The 17,916-nt window shown below is 40.7% G+C and overlaps 1 protein-coding gene across 1 annotated transcript in view; it reads left to right on the forward strand.

The window, feature by feature from the left end:
* LOC147751267 (putative tetratricopeptide repeat protein 41) overlaps window positions 1-17,916 on the forward strand; it is a 496,241-nt gene that overhangs the window by 452,147 nt on the left and 26,178 nt on the right. The window contains exon 13 of the mRNA XM_086919170.1: window positions 4,172-4,305. Coding sequence (XP_086775296.1) covers window positions 4,172-4,305 — 134 coding nt within the window. The remainder of the gene's footprint in view (window positions 1-4,171; window positions 4,306-17,916) is intronic.

Raw genomic sequence — 17,916 nt, forward strand, 5'->3', positions numbered from 1 at the left:
AGCCCAAGTATAGCCCAATGACAGAATGTCCCAGAGTGTTCTAAAGAACAACTAGAGCGCTAACAGTCCTACTTATTACAGAGGTATAGCACACCTGGAGCCATCGTGATGGGAATAAAGTGGTAACTCCTAAAACATTTAATTTAAAAAGGAACACAATGAGGGGGTATATTATGCAATAGAAGGTATTATTAGTGCTACAGAAAGAAAAATTAGGGCACATTTTGAGTGACTTTTCAAATCCTCTTCTATTTCATTAAAAAATTCTGACATGCAGTCTCCCAAAATGGCCACCAGAGACAAAAGAGCCCAAATGTAGCCCAAATATCACCCAGATGTAGCCCAAGTATAGCCCAATGACAGAATGTCCCAGAGTGTTCTAAAGAACAACTAGAGCGCTAACAGTCCTACTTATTACAAAGGTATGGCACACCTGAAGCCATCTTGATTGGAATAAAGTGGTAACTCTTAAAACATTTAATTTAAAAAGGAACAAAATGAGGGGGTATATTTTGCCATATGAATTATGATTAGTGCTGCAGAAAGAAAAATTAGGGCACATTTTGAGTGACTTCTCAAACCCTCTTCAATTTCATTAAAAAATTCTGACATACAGTCTCCCAAGATGGCCACCAGAGACAAAAGAGCCTAAATGTAGCCCAAATATCACCCAGATGTACCCCAAGTATAGCCCAATGACAGAATGTCCCAGAGTGTTCTAAAGAACAACTAGAGCGCTAACAGTCTTACTTATGACAAAAGTATGGCACACCAGAAGCCATCTTGATTGGAATGAAGTGGTAAGTCTGAAAACACTCAATTTAAAAAGGAACAACATGAGGGGGTTAATTTTGCCATAGAAAGTATGATTAGTGCTTCAGAAAGAAAAATTAGGGATCATTTCGAGTGACTTCTCAAATCCTCTTCTATTTCATTAAAAAAATTCTGACATGCAGACTGAAACATGCACTTTGAATACCAGCAGCAGACGTCCCTGGTGAGCAGTAGCTTTACTACAGTGATCTAATGTGCAACTAGAGTGCTAACATTCAGAATTTATGGCAAATGTGTGACACATCTGAATGCCTTCTTGATGGAACCAAAGTAAACCAGCATTGAAAATGCAATAGATCTCGCCCTCGTTTAAGTTAAAGCCATTCTGTTTGTAATGAGGTGGCTTTTTAGCTTTGCTTTTATTAGTGTTTTTTCAACTTTCATGTAAATAACATGCATCTGTATGCATATAAGTATATGTATGCATGCATTTATGTTTGTATTTATATAGATATACAGATGATATATGTTTATATATGTATGTATATATATATATATTCACTGAAAAAACCATAGGCTATAGACCATATATAGTTAGGAATTAGCATTTACAAAACCTTGAAAATTCACTGAAAAAACCATAGGTTATAGACCATATATAGTTAGGAATTCGCATTTACAAAACCTTATTTTACTCACACAAAACCATTGAAATTCCATATATAGTTAGTTGCACTAACTATATATCGCGCACCCGCAATCCACTGCTGATGATGTCACATATTACATCATTCATGACATGGTCAGTGACATCACTGATGACATCACTGATGACATCTCAAATGACATCACTGATGACATCTCAAATGACATCACTGATGACATCACTGATGACATCTCATTTGACATTACTGATCACATCACTGATGATATCATTCATGTGATAATACGATGAACCTCTTCAGACTCTAATATAACCTTAGATACAATCAGTGTAAACAGACACTCACAGACTGTCACTCATCCATGGAGTTACTCACACACCTAGTCAGTCATGCAAAGAATCAATCACACCTCCATTTCCTCAACTATACAGTTATACAAACTTTACTTATTCAAACATATACTAACACATATTTACTCTCTTATACAATCCCTGATACAAGTTCACAATGATCCATACAGCCACTCACACATTCACTGCCTCTTATGCACAGTTATTTATTTATGTCAACTCTCACATGTACTGTGTTTTACATATGTACTTACTTTGACATGTAGCACTGTGATATCCATTCACTCACCAATACACTCATGCACACAGTCAACCGCCCATACAGCTGTTTCCACATGCACTTTTGAAACCATACATCTAGTGAATCAACTGCTCACACATCTATGCACAGAGTCATACACCTCCCAGCCACCCACACACACACTCAGTCTCCCATACAAATACTTGGGCAACCAATCAATAACCCATATAGTTACTCATATAGCTACTTATCAACACATGCAACAGTTTACAGAACAACAGACATAATGATGCACAAATTAAGACAGTTTAGTCACTAACCCATGCACTCAGTGAGACACATTTAATCACTCACTCATACAGTCAGTCATGCACCTACTAAATCCTTCATCCAGACACTTATACATCCACTCATTCTTCAATATGTAAGACATATTTTAACTTTACAGAAACATACAGTCACTGGATGTTGTCATCAGTGATGTCATCAGTGATGTCATTTGAGATGTCATCAGTGATGTCATCAGTGATGTCACTGACCATGTCATGAATGATGTAATATGTGACATCATCAGCAGTGGATTGCGGGTGCGCGATATATAGTTAGTGCAACTAACTATATATGGAATTTCAATGGTTTTGTGTGAGTAAAATAAGGTTTTGTAAATGCGAATTCCTAACTATATATGGTCTATAACCTATGGTTTTTTCAGTGAATATATATATATATATATATATATATATATATATATATATATATATATATATATATATATAAATATATATTTTTTTCTGATAAGTTGCAAAACACACGTTTAAAAATAAAAAAGCATGATAAATGGCAAACTCAGAGACACAATGTGCACTGTTCCCCCCTCCCCCCCTCCCCCCACCGAATACTGTGAAAATAAAGTGATATCTTCATATTAGCTGCTGTGTCCTTTCTTAATGTCAACTTAATAAGCATAAAACTCAGCACAATAAAGTACTTGCTCTGAGTGGTGGGAGGGACAGTATAGAAGAGCTGGTCCACAGAAACACATTGCTATGTGTTGTGCACTAAATAATGTCATGAGGGAAGGTAAAAGAAGGGACTATGATATGAGACATTTACATTACAGGTTCATACCCTGTCCGAATCTGTTTATCATGCACCCAAAGTGGGTACATTAGGTCAGATGTACGAACGCACTTACTGGTTGCAAAACCAGCTATTCGCACAATCGAAGGGTTTGTGATCAGTAAAGGTGCTTTTCAAATTTAGCGATTGGTAACAGATTACCAAATTGCTAAATGGTTTTAGGAAACCGTACCGAATCAGTATTTGGAAGGGGCAGGGATAGGGCATCGCTTCAAAATATTGATTCCTTGTGGTATGTATAATAGATTTTGGTCTCAAAATATTACCATTTTACAAACTCCCCAAAGAAGTGACAACATATTTGCCATAGAGAGAAGATATCATCAACCGCCCCCATCTCTTTTGTGAATGCTGGCAATTTTTACCATTTGTACCATTGCTTAGTATTTAAAACAGTTTGCTCTATTTAAACGTTCCTGTGATGGCAGCAGTTCATAGTGGGTCACAATTTACAACCTACATCATAAATATTAATGAGGTAGGTTAAACTGCATCTCACTGCGATTCAGTATTTTGCGAACCAACCAATTAGTACATAGGCCGATTCTCATTGTACCACTAGATTCACCAAAAGTCGGCGTGCAAATTATGACCACTTTTAGCAATCCAATGTACGTTCATCTGACACATTGAGTATTAGTGAATTGTGCTATGAGAAATACTGACAATCGATTTTGTTTAATGTATAAAAAAAATCATTGTAACTATTATGTTTTTGGCGTGTCCTTCAGCTGCAAGTTGGCCATCTGTAGCTATGCAAACAATTTGTGGGCAGTTATAATATGTATGGGTTGGCATGGGATGATGTGTCGATGTTGGGGGGAGGTGTCTGTGTGTGTATTCCCCTTATAAAAAGGTTATTGGCTTTGTCAATCTTTATTCACATTTGTACAAACATAAGGTTGTTGGTCCCAGGCGTGTTACATTTATTGCTTTGATATAATAGGAAATCGTTGGTTATTTAACAGCAAACTTATCCATGTTATGTTTTTTTGATCCAGTTTCCATAAAAGACTTGCTGTTGAAAACTATAGACAAGTGGTCAAAATAAAAGAAGAAACAGAGCTCTTAAAGGCTTTTTCGGAAGACAAGAAGCAGCTCAAGCTGAGCCTCAGCACAACTTTGTACAAACTGGGTATGAATCAATTCTGCAAAAATTTCGAAAAAACGCATGTGACCTAAAATGGTTTTGGGGATTTAAACTACAAACAAGTGAATATATCAGTTTCTAACTGAAGCACATCTATATGATTATCAAAAAAGGCATTTATTTTTCCACAGGTGATTTTGACTGTTTGGGTCTCCACATTTATGCAAAAGAGCATCTTCCTCTCAATTCTCCTAGCCGTTTCATAAAAGAGGCCTACTTGCCATGTAGACATTAGCTTATTATTGTCTTCAGTAAGTTAAATACATGAGTACATTCTTCCGCTTTTACAGTGAACTTCACTGATTGAACCATCCTTAGGTGATGATCATCCTCACAAAGGCATTGCTGGGGATTTGCAACAGAAGTGTTAGAACTGTTTTCAGGCAGAAGAGATGGACCAGTATTGACACAGGCTAAATGTGGTTATTCTAGATACTTGGAGCTGGGACCTCTATGAGATGCTGATCAAAAGGTCAAAAAGACCTCAAGTGTGTGAAACTAGGGTGTAGGCATTTATTGCTGCTGAATATGCTTTTTAAAATATTGTAAATCAAACTGAGGTCCCCAATAGTATGTCATCGTTCAGACCGCCAACAGCTATTGTGGCGGTCGGGAGATCACCTGATGTTCACTGGCAGTCTGACCTCCATATTACAATCGAACTGCCGGGATGGCGGTCCGAAGTCAGCGGGGGCATGCTGCAGAAATGGAAAAGGGCTTCAGCGCATGCCAACGCTGTGCATCACCTCCTGGGCGTCCGTGCACCATGTGGCATGCACCATGTCATGCATGGCACACTGTGCACAGAGGTCAGTACCATGAAAGGGGAGCACTACATGTGTCCCCAGGCATACTTTTCAAGGGGCCACTTAGTCGCCATGGCGTTGTTCCCGCCATGAAAAGGATGTGGAATTGGACACCGTAATACCGATGGCGGTGCCTGCCTCAGCACTCCCTGGCTCTCATCCGACCGCTGCACTGTCGAGATGCAGGATCCTGGCGGTGGCAGTGGTGTGGTGTTAGGCTGATGTTGGTCCGACTGCCACCATCCAAATACAACAGTCGGACCTAAAGGGCGGTCAGACAACCACAGATGGGATGTTGGCGGTCCGACCGCCGGAATCGTAATCAGGCCCTTAGTCTGTATAGTTAACAAGAATTTCCACAAGGCAGGCTAGAAAAAAAGAAATGTGTAATGGTTCAACTTGTCAGTCTGAGGAACTAGTGACAAATCTGTGTCTAATTATGAAGATGTGTAATGCTATAGACATTAAGACTTTTGATAGCCTTTACTTCAAGGAATCGAGGTCATGTGCACACATGCACTACCAATAGCCTGTGTGCTTCTTACTGAGCCTACTGGTCATTACGGCCTAGGACACTTTCACCGAGATAGGGGGGGGATCCTTATGGGACTCTACTCTGCATGCTTTTTCACATGGTTAATCATTGTCTTCCTCCGTGAGTTTAAGGATTATTGTATCTCAACCTATCATACGACTAATTCTCCCAAACATATCCAGCTGTGTTGTCAGTATTTTGTTTTCCACCTCTGCCCACCTGAGTAGATTGCACCTCCAGTATGTTATGTGCAGTAAACTGTCTAATTCTCAGGCCACTGCAAGTTGTCATTTGGGCAGTAACAATTAGAGGTCAGTAAAAATATGCTTTCAGTTGTGTTCTTCTTTGTATTCTTTTGTAAGCCTACTAGCATCCCATGGGACAAATAGTTCGTGTGGTACTGTCACCAGTTACATAGTGTATTACGTTGGTTCTGTACATGTGTATGCTGGAGCAGCTTCAGAATATATGCATCAAGTCAGCATTTCCAAAACGGCACCTGAAGCATTCATCAGGGAGCAATGGGTGCATTATGTGTAGCCAACTGGGAGTCAAGTATGTGCAGTGCATTATATTGAATGTTTCAGTTTACCCTTAGATTGCCCGCCATTCTAGGTCCATCAGGTCCTTGCCTAAGTCTTCCAACCAGACATCACGCAGAGCATGGAGAGCATTCCTAGTCATTCTTCTTGGCGCCAAGTATAGCCCATCATTGCACCTTTACCCCTGATCAACCCAAATATTGCTTTCAGTACCAGATGTGCCGGATGCTCTTCATTCCATCAAACCAGATCCTCTTTATTATCCTGATCTGTACATTATTGGTTGGAAACTGCCCCGAGGGAACAATATATGTCAGTTGTAGGACGAAAGTAAATGTAGTTTATTATTGACATACAGATCCCCCACTAGTCATACACCATAACATTAGGCATCCATCTATTTGATTATGTTGGGTGCTCTCCACAACTCGGTGAGCTGAGGTATACTCCACAATGGCAAAGGAGACATATATGTCATTTAGTAGCTGTTTTCTGCAGTATTTTGTGCCAGTGGTATATTGTGGTGGTAACTCGAGTGGACTCCCGGCACTTTGCTGAGTCCTGTGAGAGGACAAATGTCAATGACCTCCCACCCAAATCTGTATGTGGGAATAGAATTTAGGGATGTTTTATGCTTGTGATCGTCATCTATTGCAGCTATGTAGATAGCTAGAATTGTTCCAAGTTTGCAATCTAGGGGCAAGTGTTGTAATTTGCTTATGCAAGGAGATAATTTTTTCTTCTGAGACAAACAGGGGTGCATGGGAGAGGCTTGTTTTGGATCATAAATGTCTACCTAAGCAGTAGTTTTAAAAAAAATGTTTCCTAGTTTTTTTTCTGCTCTTTGTTTTGCCGGAGATGTTGTTTATTTGTTTACTCCCAATTTCTCGTTTTTGTTGTACCATTTTTAAAAACAAATACAAAAAAATGTAAACTTGTTAAAAAACACAAAGAAATACAGTTGTTAAAAGTTTTTTAATAAAAAAAGTTATTTTCAGAGCTATCCTATACTTTTAATATGTATGTTGTTTGTACTGTTACCTTTTTTGAGGGTTTGCCTGCACAGCGCAGTGAAATCTATTGTATTCAATATCAATCTTAAAAGGGCTTGCTTTTCATTGGTTCATGTGCTTGCCACTTACTTTTCTTCCATTTCTATTGGCTCTAGCATGCTATTTCCTTTTCTTCCTTGTGTGTTTCTCTTATCAGTCTCCCAAGTACTGTTTTAATTCGCGTAGTGGGACTTTTTTAAAGCTTTTGAATGCACAGCATAGCATCTGCTGTGCTTGTTTTGGTTGTCTTCTGCTCTTTATAATCTCCTTGTGGCTGTCTTGTTGCTGACAAAGGTCAACGCTCTAAAAGGGCTTTCTCTCCAGTTTGCACCTTGTTCTCTTGTTTCTGCAACTTTCATTTATTCCATGAGGCTTGGAGTGCATCATTCTCCAAGTCTCACTTCATCCCTGGTTATGCTATCATTATGATACACAGCAGAAAGCATTGAGTTTTCAGGTAAGAACATTAGCCTCACCGGGCTGCCTGCTGGTATATGTTCTCTTTGACGTACTTACTATATCATCCTCTCTTACCTGCTGCATGGAAAGCTCTTTTCCCATTCCCAATGCAGTTCAATGCAGGTTTATTGTGAATTTTAACAACAAGGCTTGTTGTCTGTTGCCTCTACTTTTAAACCCACGGTCTGTGGTCAAGTGGAACAGCCCAGATATAACATTGTCTAGAAGATTCTCCACAGGGTGCAGTTGCTTGCCCCGAGCCACGTGCCGCTGAAACAAATGAGAGACTAATGCAAATCGTAGCGGACGAAAGAGGGAAGCTTCTCAACTGATACAATGGCCATTTTTAGCATTTACATTTTCCTAGCCGCATGTCCTACATGTTCGGTTTCACAATAACATTTACATGAAAAGTAAACGTTATTGAGAACTATAACATATATAGCAAAGGAAAACAAGTCCAAAGATTATCCCAGAGAAATAAAAATGTATATTTTAAATGAGTCCAAATTCTACATATTTTCTTTTAATGTCATCTAAATTCACAAGTCTTAGATTGCAATCTTTACTGCCTTTGACATAGTTCACTATTTTCATTTCATAAAGGACATTTGCCGTTCAAACATGGCCACAGAGTTATTAATTGAAAGCATGTGTCTCTTCATCACGTGACTGAGGGTGAAAAACAAGTATGCGTACTATGTTTATGGCACTGCTCGCGCACCTATTGTTAGCCGCTGTCAGCCTGTCACTGCCATGCCAGCCCGCGTCTGGAATCCCTAACCCGAGCTCACCGGGCAGCAATCGCTGCCCTGCTGGAAACAGCACATCACTAAGCAGCTGAAGCAGAGAGACCAGGCACAGAAAGCACTCTATGAGCAAATGACCCAGTCCTGCGAGTAACGAATGCCCCAGATTTCAGTGTAGTCCTTCCTGCACCCTGTCAAAAGCAGCCAGTGGGCTCTTTTCCCCTTGTACCCAGTGCAGCATAGCATGTTACCAAGCATAGCATGTTACCAATTTGTCACAGAACCGAAGGGAAGCAATACATCACTAGTTCCGCCCACGAGCCTCTAACTAACTTATCCAAACACTTTAGTGGGAAAAAAGTTTGCTAGACCATCATCTCAAAGTGAAAGTACCATCATTCAACTATACACCTAAAGTTGTATACCCAGTACTATGTTGATACCAGTTGACAACATTGTGCTGCTGGTCTCAAAGCTCCTAGCTCCCTTTTCTGGGTGGTGTCTGCCTTTAACGATACATTTAGTGACACTGAGAAATATCTTGTGCTCTAAAACAGATCCTCCATTATCAGCATTAAGGATTGCAGCATGTCCTTTTTTAAGTTTCGCCTGCACTGTGCTTGCACTGTGCTTGTGATTAAGTTTTGCCTGCGTGAAATCTATTGTATTTAATATAAATCTTAAAAGGGTCTTACATCCTATCCTTGATTTTCATTTTTTGCTGTGCTTTCCACATATTTTTTCCTCCATTTTTATTGGCTGTAGCATACTATTTCCTGTTGTTCCTCTGTGGTTCAAGTACTGTTTTCATTCACTTCGTGGGACTTTTTCTAAACCCCTTCTGCTGTTTGTTCTTTTATTTTATCAATTTAAAATGGTGCAAAGGTATCGGAGCGCTTTACATAAGCACCAGTTCAATTAAGTGATTTGCCCAGAATTACAGGAATCAAAAAGATAAAAGTTACATATAGGTCAATAATTGATAACAGTGATGCACCAGTATATTTGTAAACATTTCTATGTTTTTCACGCACAATCACATGTTTATATCTAATGCACCAGTAACTTGTTATTTCTTTCTTCTGAAACATTTCACACTCTTGCTCAGTGTAATGCACTTTTTTCTTTGCAAATACATTATAACATGCCATTAAATATGGTTCCAAAACAGTTTATAGAGTAGCACATTCCTCTAGACCCACATTTCCTAACAGTGAGAACAGCGTTTTACTCTAGAAATAGCAATATCTCCAAGCAAACATCTCATAGGGTTCATAAAAACACTAGGCCTTGTATTAACAGATTGCAGATTCTTTGTTTTATCATTTCAGAAACACTGCCTTTTTTCCCTTACAACTACATACAGATCAAACGTTTCAATTTTTAACACAACATTCAACACTTGGTGAAAAAACATGCACCTCACACAAACAGCTTTTGACTCACTAAACCTTGTATAGAATAAGCTTACTAACAATAGTGTTCTTACTGACACTCCTCAGCAAAGGTCGTAAAAAAATATATTTTTTATTACCTAAACTTAGAGCAGTTTCTTAAAACCAGCTGAAGTCACCATTCTGTCTCAGTTCCAAATTCATTCACCAAGAACAATGAGAACTATCTGGTTATGCACCCAATCACATCACAGCATTTCTTCAACCATGTAATAATAATGGTAACTATTGCCTGAGCCTTGGCCCTTTATTTCTACTTCTCCCCATTAAAATCTTGCAAGACTCTTGTGGGATTGTAAAACACCTCCTGGCAGGCTCTGTAATTTTCCATCAGGGTCTTGTGAACCTCTTGTAAGATCACGTGTATCCATGCAGCAAGCAATACTCCCTGATGCTTGTGAGCTACTCTCATGGGATTCTCACATGATCACAACAAATTTGTAGGAAAATAGTAGTATGTGGGACGGAGAATCATGTCCACTGAGACCAATCTCTTACATGACAGTTGTGTGTGGTAGGGTGTTGGGAAAAACTGACCTCTCCTTTCATACCTCTCTCTCAGATCACAGCTGTGTGTAGTAGAGTCTGTGGATGGACAGGCCTCTCCTTTCAGATCTCTCTCTCAGATCACTTGTGTGTGTAGTAAAGTGTGTGGATGGACTGGCCTCTCCTTTCAGACCTTTCTCTCAGATGATGGGTGTGCATAGTAGGGTGTGGGGAGGAACTGATCTCTGCATTCAGATCTCTCTCTCAGATGATGGATGTGCTTCGTAGGGTGTGTGGGGCAGGCCACTCTGGTGACATCTCTCTCTGTAATGATTGGTGTGTGTAGTAGAGTGAGAGGAGGGACTGCCCTCTACTTCCAGACCTCTCTCTCTCAGATGACAGATGTGCGTCATAGGGTGTGTGGGTGAACTGGCCCCTCTGTAGAGACCACTCCCTGTAATAATATGTGTGCGTAGAATGATGTGGGGAGGGACTGGGCACAGCTTTCATACCTCTATCACAGATGATGGGTGTGCATAGTAGAATTTTTGGATGAGACTTAACTCTACTCACAACTCTTCCCAAACCAATGAGCATAAATAGTAGAGTCTTATAAACACCATCCCCAGTAAGACTCTGTCATACAATAATAAGTGTGCATAGCATAGTGTATTTCCCTATGCCTTCCTTAATTTCCCGATCTCAGAGGAGTCTTGCGAGATCATAACATTTAAAAATAAAAATGTAACCTTGTAATCATAACAGTAGTTATGTCTCACACACTTCCTCTCAAAAACAATGACCACAGTAATGCTTCCTACTAATGGAGTATATTGAGAACTCATCTACTCATTTTTACTATTCTCAATCGCACAAGAGTCCCGCAAAATGGTATATGTTCATTAAAAAAAATACACATTTACTTTCTTCCCAGTAATTATCCCTTAAACACCTACTCTCTAAATCTAGTGGGACAGCATGCCTTTCTGCTGTCTTATTATATCGCTTTTAATTTAATTTCCCTAACACCTCCAATTTTTCACAGTAAACAGTACTGGTGGCCATTTCATTTCTAATAGCCAGCCAATCAGAGCGCTTGCTCTTGCAAGAATCGCTGGAGCCTTTCGCTCCTGTGAGAGTTTGAAGGCTCATGGGAAAAACGAGCCTCACGACCAATCATAGGCCTCCAGTTTTAATTTTGTGCTCTCGTGTTAGGCTCGCTGGACTCTTGCGAGCCCAACTGCCGAAATATACAGTTATTTTTGACCTTTCATTTCTCAGAAACTACTGAATTTCGTACCTCTTTTCTAGGCCCCCATTGGACAGATCAACCCAAACCCTTCCAGGAAGAAGCTGAGGTGGAGGTTTGGGGAAATTTTGTGAAGATTCCTCAAAACGGGCCATAATCTATGTACCCAGACATACTTTTTGTCTTGGCTACGATGAGAATTTTAGATCACTTTTGTTCAATTGTGTAGGTAAAATGGGATCCAAATGAAAGCCCCACCCTCTATGACAGCTTACTTGAGTTTTAGGATTAATGTGCAATGTGTTGACTGTATCAAAGGCAGTTGAAGGGGCTAAGGGAAGTAGTATAGCAACTCCTTTCTGGTCTACTGTGTTCTTAAGGTCATCCCAGGTGGAGATTAAGGCATTTTCAGTGCCTCTTCTTGAATGGGATCCTGCCTCGAAGTGAGAAATTAGGGAATTAACGTCAATGAATTTGGACATCAAGGCAAAGGTGCTCTTTCTATACGTTTTCCTAGGAATGGTCTATTTGCTATGGTTTGTAATTGTTGGGACCTTGAGGGTCAAATGATATCATATAATATGATATTATAAAAATGTATACAGCGCACTAAAACCAGAAGGTGCCAAAGAGCTGTAACAGGAGAGATAGGTCAACAGAAAGTCATCCCAGGTGGAGATTAAGGCAGATTCAGTTCCTCTTCTTGAATGGGATCCTGCTTGGAAGTGAGAAATTATGGAATTAATTTCAATGATTTTTTTTGTATTGTAAAGTATGAATCCAATAGAGGGCCTACCTCATGCCCTGAGACTGCTCTCTATTTTCCCCACTGTGACTTCTGCCTTCCCCTGTTGCCACTCACCGGATGCAGATCTTCTACATATGTAATAGGACTTTATTGACTTCTTATTGGGTGGCTATTCAGCTTGCTTTAGTAGATTGACTGAGTTGGACCACTGGCACACAGTGGAGTAATGTGTGCTGGGATTATACCCCAGACCCAAGAGCTCCAAGGTGAAGCCACGTTTTACCGATGTAGTTCTGTTGTCAAAGCGCCTCCTCATGAGACCCTGAAAGTCCCCTGTGGCGCCCCTTGTCTCCCACTGGTGGGAGGAAGTCCTGCAATTGGGAGAAGCCGAAAGTGGTGTCTTGCCTAGGGAGTAGTGTCAGGGTTTGTGGAAGCGGCCCATATCTCTGGAATGGGATGCATTACTTGAATCCTTTAAGGTACAGAAGCTTGCTGATGGCTAAGCTTGTGCGAAAGAGGTTTTTTCCATTGTATGTTCTGATATTATTTCTCTTGGCCATGTGTATGTGTACTAGTTTTCCCACAACATTCTACCACACATCTTTGTTTTTCTTATTCTTGTCTTGAAGATTTGTACTTCTGCATTTCTTACGTACTATGGGAAGAGGTGTGGCGCCACGGCGACTGACGCTGGACGCTGGGGATCACGGTTCGATCCCCGGCTCCAGTGGTGGGGTCTGCCCAGCACCATGCGACTCAGAGCAATAGCTTGCTTAATCTTCCCAACGGCCTCCAGCGCCAAGTACACCTTTGGGGGTGATTCGTGCACTATACAAGTACTGGATTTAAATTTTATTTACATCGTCATGCAGTGGTACATGTATGTATTAAAAAATGCAAAAAAAGTTGTGTTCAAAAAATATATATGAATCCATTATGCCTGCTTCAGCTCCGTAATGACTTGGCAGTTTCTCAAATAATTCCTGAGAAATACAATACATCCTTTTAGTGCATTTTTGGTTGTGAAATTCTTTGAGTATTAAAAAAAGTATTGGTACATTTTGTGTTGTGGATTCTAATTGTGCAGTAGCTTTTTTTTTAGTTTTTTGATTGATGATCTCTTATGTTTGTGTTGTATTCTGTCTTGAAAGTTGTTTGTTTTGAACCAGGTACATTCAAAATGTGCTATTTGTATTTGATATTTTTGAAGTCTGCGTTCGACCAAGGGACTTTATTCTTTTGCCATGTTTCAATGTTTTCTCTGTGATTATTATATCAAAATCTTCGTGGAGCCATCCATTGAAGTATTGAACAGAGTGTGCTGTGTCCAGATCTGTGTTGGAAGTAAGTTATAGGACTTCTAAATTCAGCTTATTTCAAGGTTGATATACAGTGGCAGGTAAACTGAGTTTTGCTGAGGTGAGTTTGGGTATCTTCTGTTGGAAGACAACCAGCTGATGGTCTGACTATGTGACCAGAGTAACCCTTTGGAACGTGAGTAGGTCTGTGTTGCCACAAATGACATCTAAGGTGTGTCCTGCAATGCATGTTGGTTTAGGAATGAGTTGCTGTAGGTTGTGCCTGTCTAGGCCTGTGAGGATTGTTCTGGGCTGAGGGATATTAGATATGTCAAACCATATACACAAGTAACCAAAGATGCAGAGGTTTATGTTATGTTATGTTATGTTATGTTATGGGTGTCTTTTATAGCGCTCGGCTACTCCGAAGAGTGTCCCGGCGCTTTCTAACCCAACCAAACTATATACTTAGTAGGTTTCAAACTCTGTCTAGAAAGGTGCCTGGAAATGTCCCATTGATGGATGGTGCTCTGTAAAGAAGTAGAAAGATGGGGTGGAATTGCATCTGACAGGGAGGGCCCGCAAGCTTGTAAGGAAACATAGTCAAATTTGGTGAGAGTTGTTGTTTCCTTAAATATGATGGCTAAGCTGCATGCTGTTTTGTCTATGTGATTTAGTGTGATGATTTAATAGCCTGGTGGTACAGCTTCAAGGAACTTAAGAGCCATGATTCAGTTATGGAAAGTAAGTCAGGTTCTGTGTCTGTCAATTTGCCGAAGCATTTATTAGTAGGCAGTTAAAAGTAGTTGTTTTAGAGGTGATGCAAATTTGTTCTGTGGAAGTGTAAATATTGTCCTTGGAGGTTGTATGTGATGTGCTATGAGTTATTGTGTTAGCTATTGCAGGACTGAATTTCAGTTATTTTGGTGTATCATTATTACCGTCTAACAGGCATAGAAGGCATTTTGTCGGGTCTATGTGTGTGAGGTGAGGAGGCTAGTTATAATTGAGGGAATAGGCTGTGGAGTTGTCTTTGAATAGTAGCATTGTTGTGTGGTGGAAAAGGAGATGTCAAGTTATGAAGAGTGGTGTAGAGTGCCTTTCCTTTGCATATGTTGAAGGTGAAAAGGGTATAAATGAAAGTTGATGATGGAGCATGAGAGTCTGATTTTATGGCTTTGAATTATGCAATAAATGATAGATGAGTGAGTGAGTAATATTGAGTATTTGTGGACTGAGTAATTGTGTCTTTGTTTCTTGGAAACTGATCTAGAAATGGGTAAGAATTCAAATTGTTTTTATTGACATTACTTGTATAGAGGATGCATGTTGGTGATGTGGGATGGGGAAACTTTGGGAGTGTCTGAGATGTTTTACAGAGAAAGGTTATGTGGGAATTGGGGTTTGTTTTGATGGGGTAGTGTTAGCCTTGACATCCTTGGGGTGGTATTCCCCAAACTTTTTGCCTTCTCCTGTTTTGATGAATTCGTTTTTGTTGGCATTAGGACTATGTGCACTTTACCACTGCTAATCAGTGATAATGTGCTTGTTCTCGCTCCCTAACCCATGGTAAAATTGTCCTACACCTAAGTGTCACATTTATTTTACTGGTAAACTAGTTCTACTTGTACCTAGGGCCTGCAGATCAAATGCTACTAGTGGGTCTTTATCACTTATTGTGCCACCCACCTAAAGTAGTCTTTTAAAACATGTCACAGGCCTGCCATTGCAGCCTGTAGTGTAGTTTTAAACTACCATTTTGATCTGACAAAATAAACCATTAGCCAAGCCTAAACTTTCCTTTTTAATACTTATTTACCCCTAAAGTAGGCTTTAAAGGGTCTTAGAACTGCATGCATTGTATTTAAAAAGTAGGACACATTGGTTTAAGTTTAAATATTCTGGCAGTGAAAAATTCCTAATGTTGTTTTTCACTGCTGTAAGGTATATCTCTCCCATTAACTTACACTAAGTTAGCTTAATCTGTTTAATAGGTGCTAACTTTGAATTGGGAGCAGATAGGGATATGTTGTTTTGACTCAAATGAATTGCAATTGAAAATCCTTTTTGATGGTAAAGTAAGATTTTAAGTCACAGTTCTGAAAATACCACTTTTATAAAGTTGTCATTTTCTTGCCATAACAATTTGTGACTTCTGCCAGTGTCCTGGGTCACATGGCTAAGAATGGCTCTCCTATTGATGTTTGCATACTCATCCCAGACAGAGACACAAAGTGGACTAGGTGTGGAGAGGATGGGGCATCCTGTCAGGATAACTGGGGGTGGAGCAGTGCCTGTCCCACTCACACATAAAAGTCTTGCCCCCAGCACACACAAATTACCCATGCACCAGCCTTTTGCATTCCCAGTTTGGAGCCTTAAAAGCAGAAGGAATTAACTTTTCAGAACCATATGTGAGGGTAGGACAGGGTGTCCCCCACAAACAAAGGTTGGCACCAGGACCCGAGATCCACTCATAAGAACACTCCTTGACCTGTTGACATTACAGAATAAGGGCATCCTTGCTGCCCAAGGACAGCCCTTCCTCTTGAGGACAGCCTTGCTGTTTAAGAAGGAAGACTGGACCTATCTATCTTCATCCCAGATTGCGAGACGTTTCTTGTGATGCGGTGCAATGCGACAGCTACAGCGGAGTCATCTCCGTGATGCAACGGCAGCGGCTGCGACACGCTTCTTTGGGGTTGTGGGACATTTCTGGAGATGCGGTGCAATGCGACAGCTACAGCGGCGACATATCCTTGATGCGATGGTAGCGCATCAAGCTCCTTGCGACGCGCAGTCCCTCAGAAGGCCCAAAATAGCAGCAGGCACTTCCAAAGAACTCTTTGGGAGCTGGTGGTTGAAGTCTGTTGTCCCTGAGACATCAGCAGGAGGCAAGCTCTTTTCTCAAGCCTTTGGAGATCCTTACAAGTTGAATAAAGCACACAAAGTCCTTTCTCCTTTCTTTGGCCATCAGGCCACCACTGTAGGCCAATCCCCCACGCAGCACTTCAGCTTAGGGATAGTCTCTACTCAGTTTCTTCAGGTTCCTCTCCTCAGCAAAGGCTTCTTCTTGTTGTCCAAAAGTGATCTAATTTCTTGAGATCTGGGTCCCAATACTTATACCCCAAAATCCTTTGTTCTCTGAGGGCAGAGGGGCCTTTCTGGTCAGTCCTGGAGCACTCTGTTTACACGACTCCTTCTTTCCTTTCACAGTGCAGGGCAGAGACATCAGACGCGCCACAGGAGGTGGAGCCAGCATTGTGGAGGGAAGGCACAGTCCTATTCAGGGCCCAGGTGCTCCCTCCCATCTAGATGCAGATCTCTCTATTTACTATTCACCACTGGGCTGACTCACCCTTTCTCCTGGAATCCCCAGCCCCTGTCACTAAAACTCCAGACAAGGAATACACAACCTAGCAGGGGCCGGCTTGGATAGCTAGACAAGAAAATACCTACTTTCTAAAAGTGGTATTTTCAAACACAGAATGTTAAAACCAAGTTCAATAAAAGATGTATTTTATCATTCAGAGTTCAGGCATACTAAACTCGAATTTCTACCTAGTTCCCTGAATCAGTTAGGATTATAAAATTTAATAATCTAACTCATTCAGGCCTATGGGGAATAGGTAGCCTAGCAAGAGTGAAAAACGAAAATGACTGTAATTCACTTTTAGGACATGCCACACGCATCAGGGCTTGTCCTACCTTATACTTACAATGCACCCTGCCATTGGGCGTCTGATATGAAGAAAAGGGAAGGTTTAGGGACTGGTAAGTGGGTGCACATGCCCAGTCAACATGGCAGTACCAGACTGCACACAGCCTCTGCAATGGCAGACTTGAGACACACTTTTACAGGCTGCTTATGTGGGTGGCACAACCAGTGCTGCAAACCCACTAGCAGCATTTGCTTTACAAGCCCTGGGCACACTCAGTGCACTGTACTAGGGTCTGACCAGTAAACCAAATCAGCCAATAATGGAATCACTAATCCATACATCAATTTACAATAGGGAGAGCATATGCACTTTAGCACTGATCAGCAGTGGTAAAGTGCCCGAGTCATAAAACAGCCAACAACAGGTCAGACAAAATACAGGAGGAAGGCAAAAAGTTCAGGGATTACCCTGCAAAAAGGGCCAAGTCCAACAGGGCCGAAATCACACCTGATTCCCTCGCAGAAGCTCCTCTTCATCGTAGCGATTCTGGATACAG

This window comes from Lissotriton vulgaris, chromosome 1_1, assembly GCF_964263255.1.
Source record: "Lissotriton vulgaris chromosome 1_1, aLisVul1.2, whole genome shotgun sequence".
In the NCBI taxonomy this organism is placed as follows: domain Eukaryota; kingdom Metazoa; phylum Chordata; class Amphibia; order Caudata; family Salamandridae; genus Lissotriton; species Lissotriton vulgaris.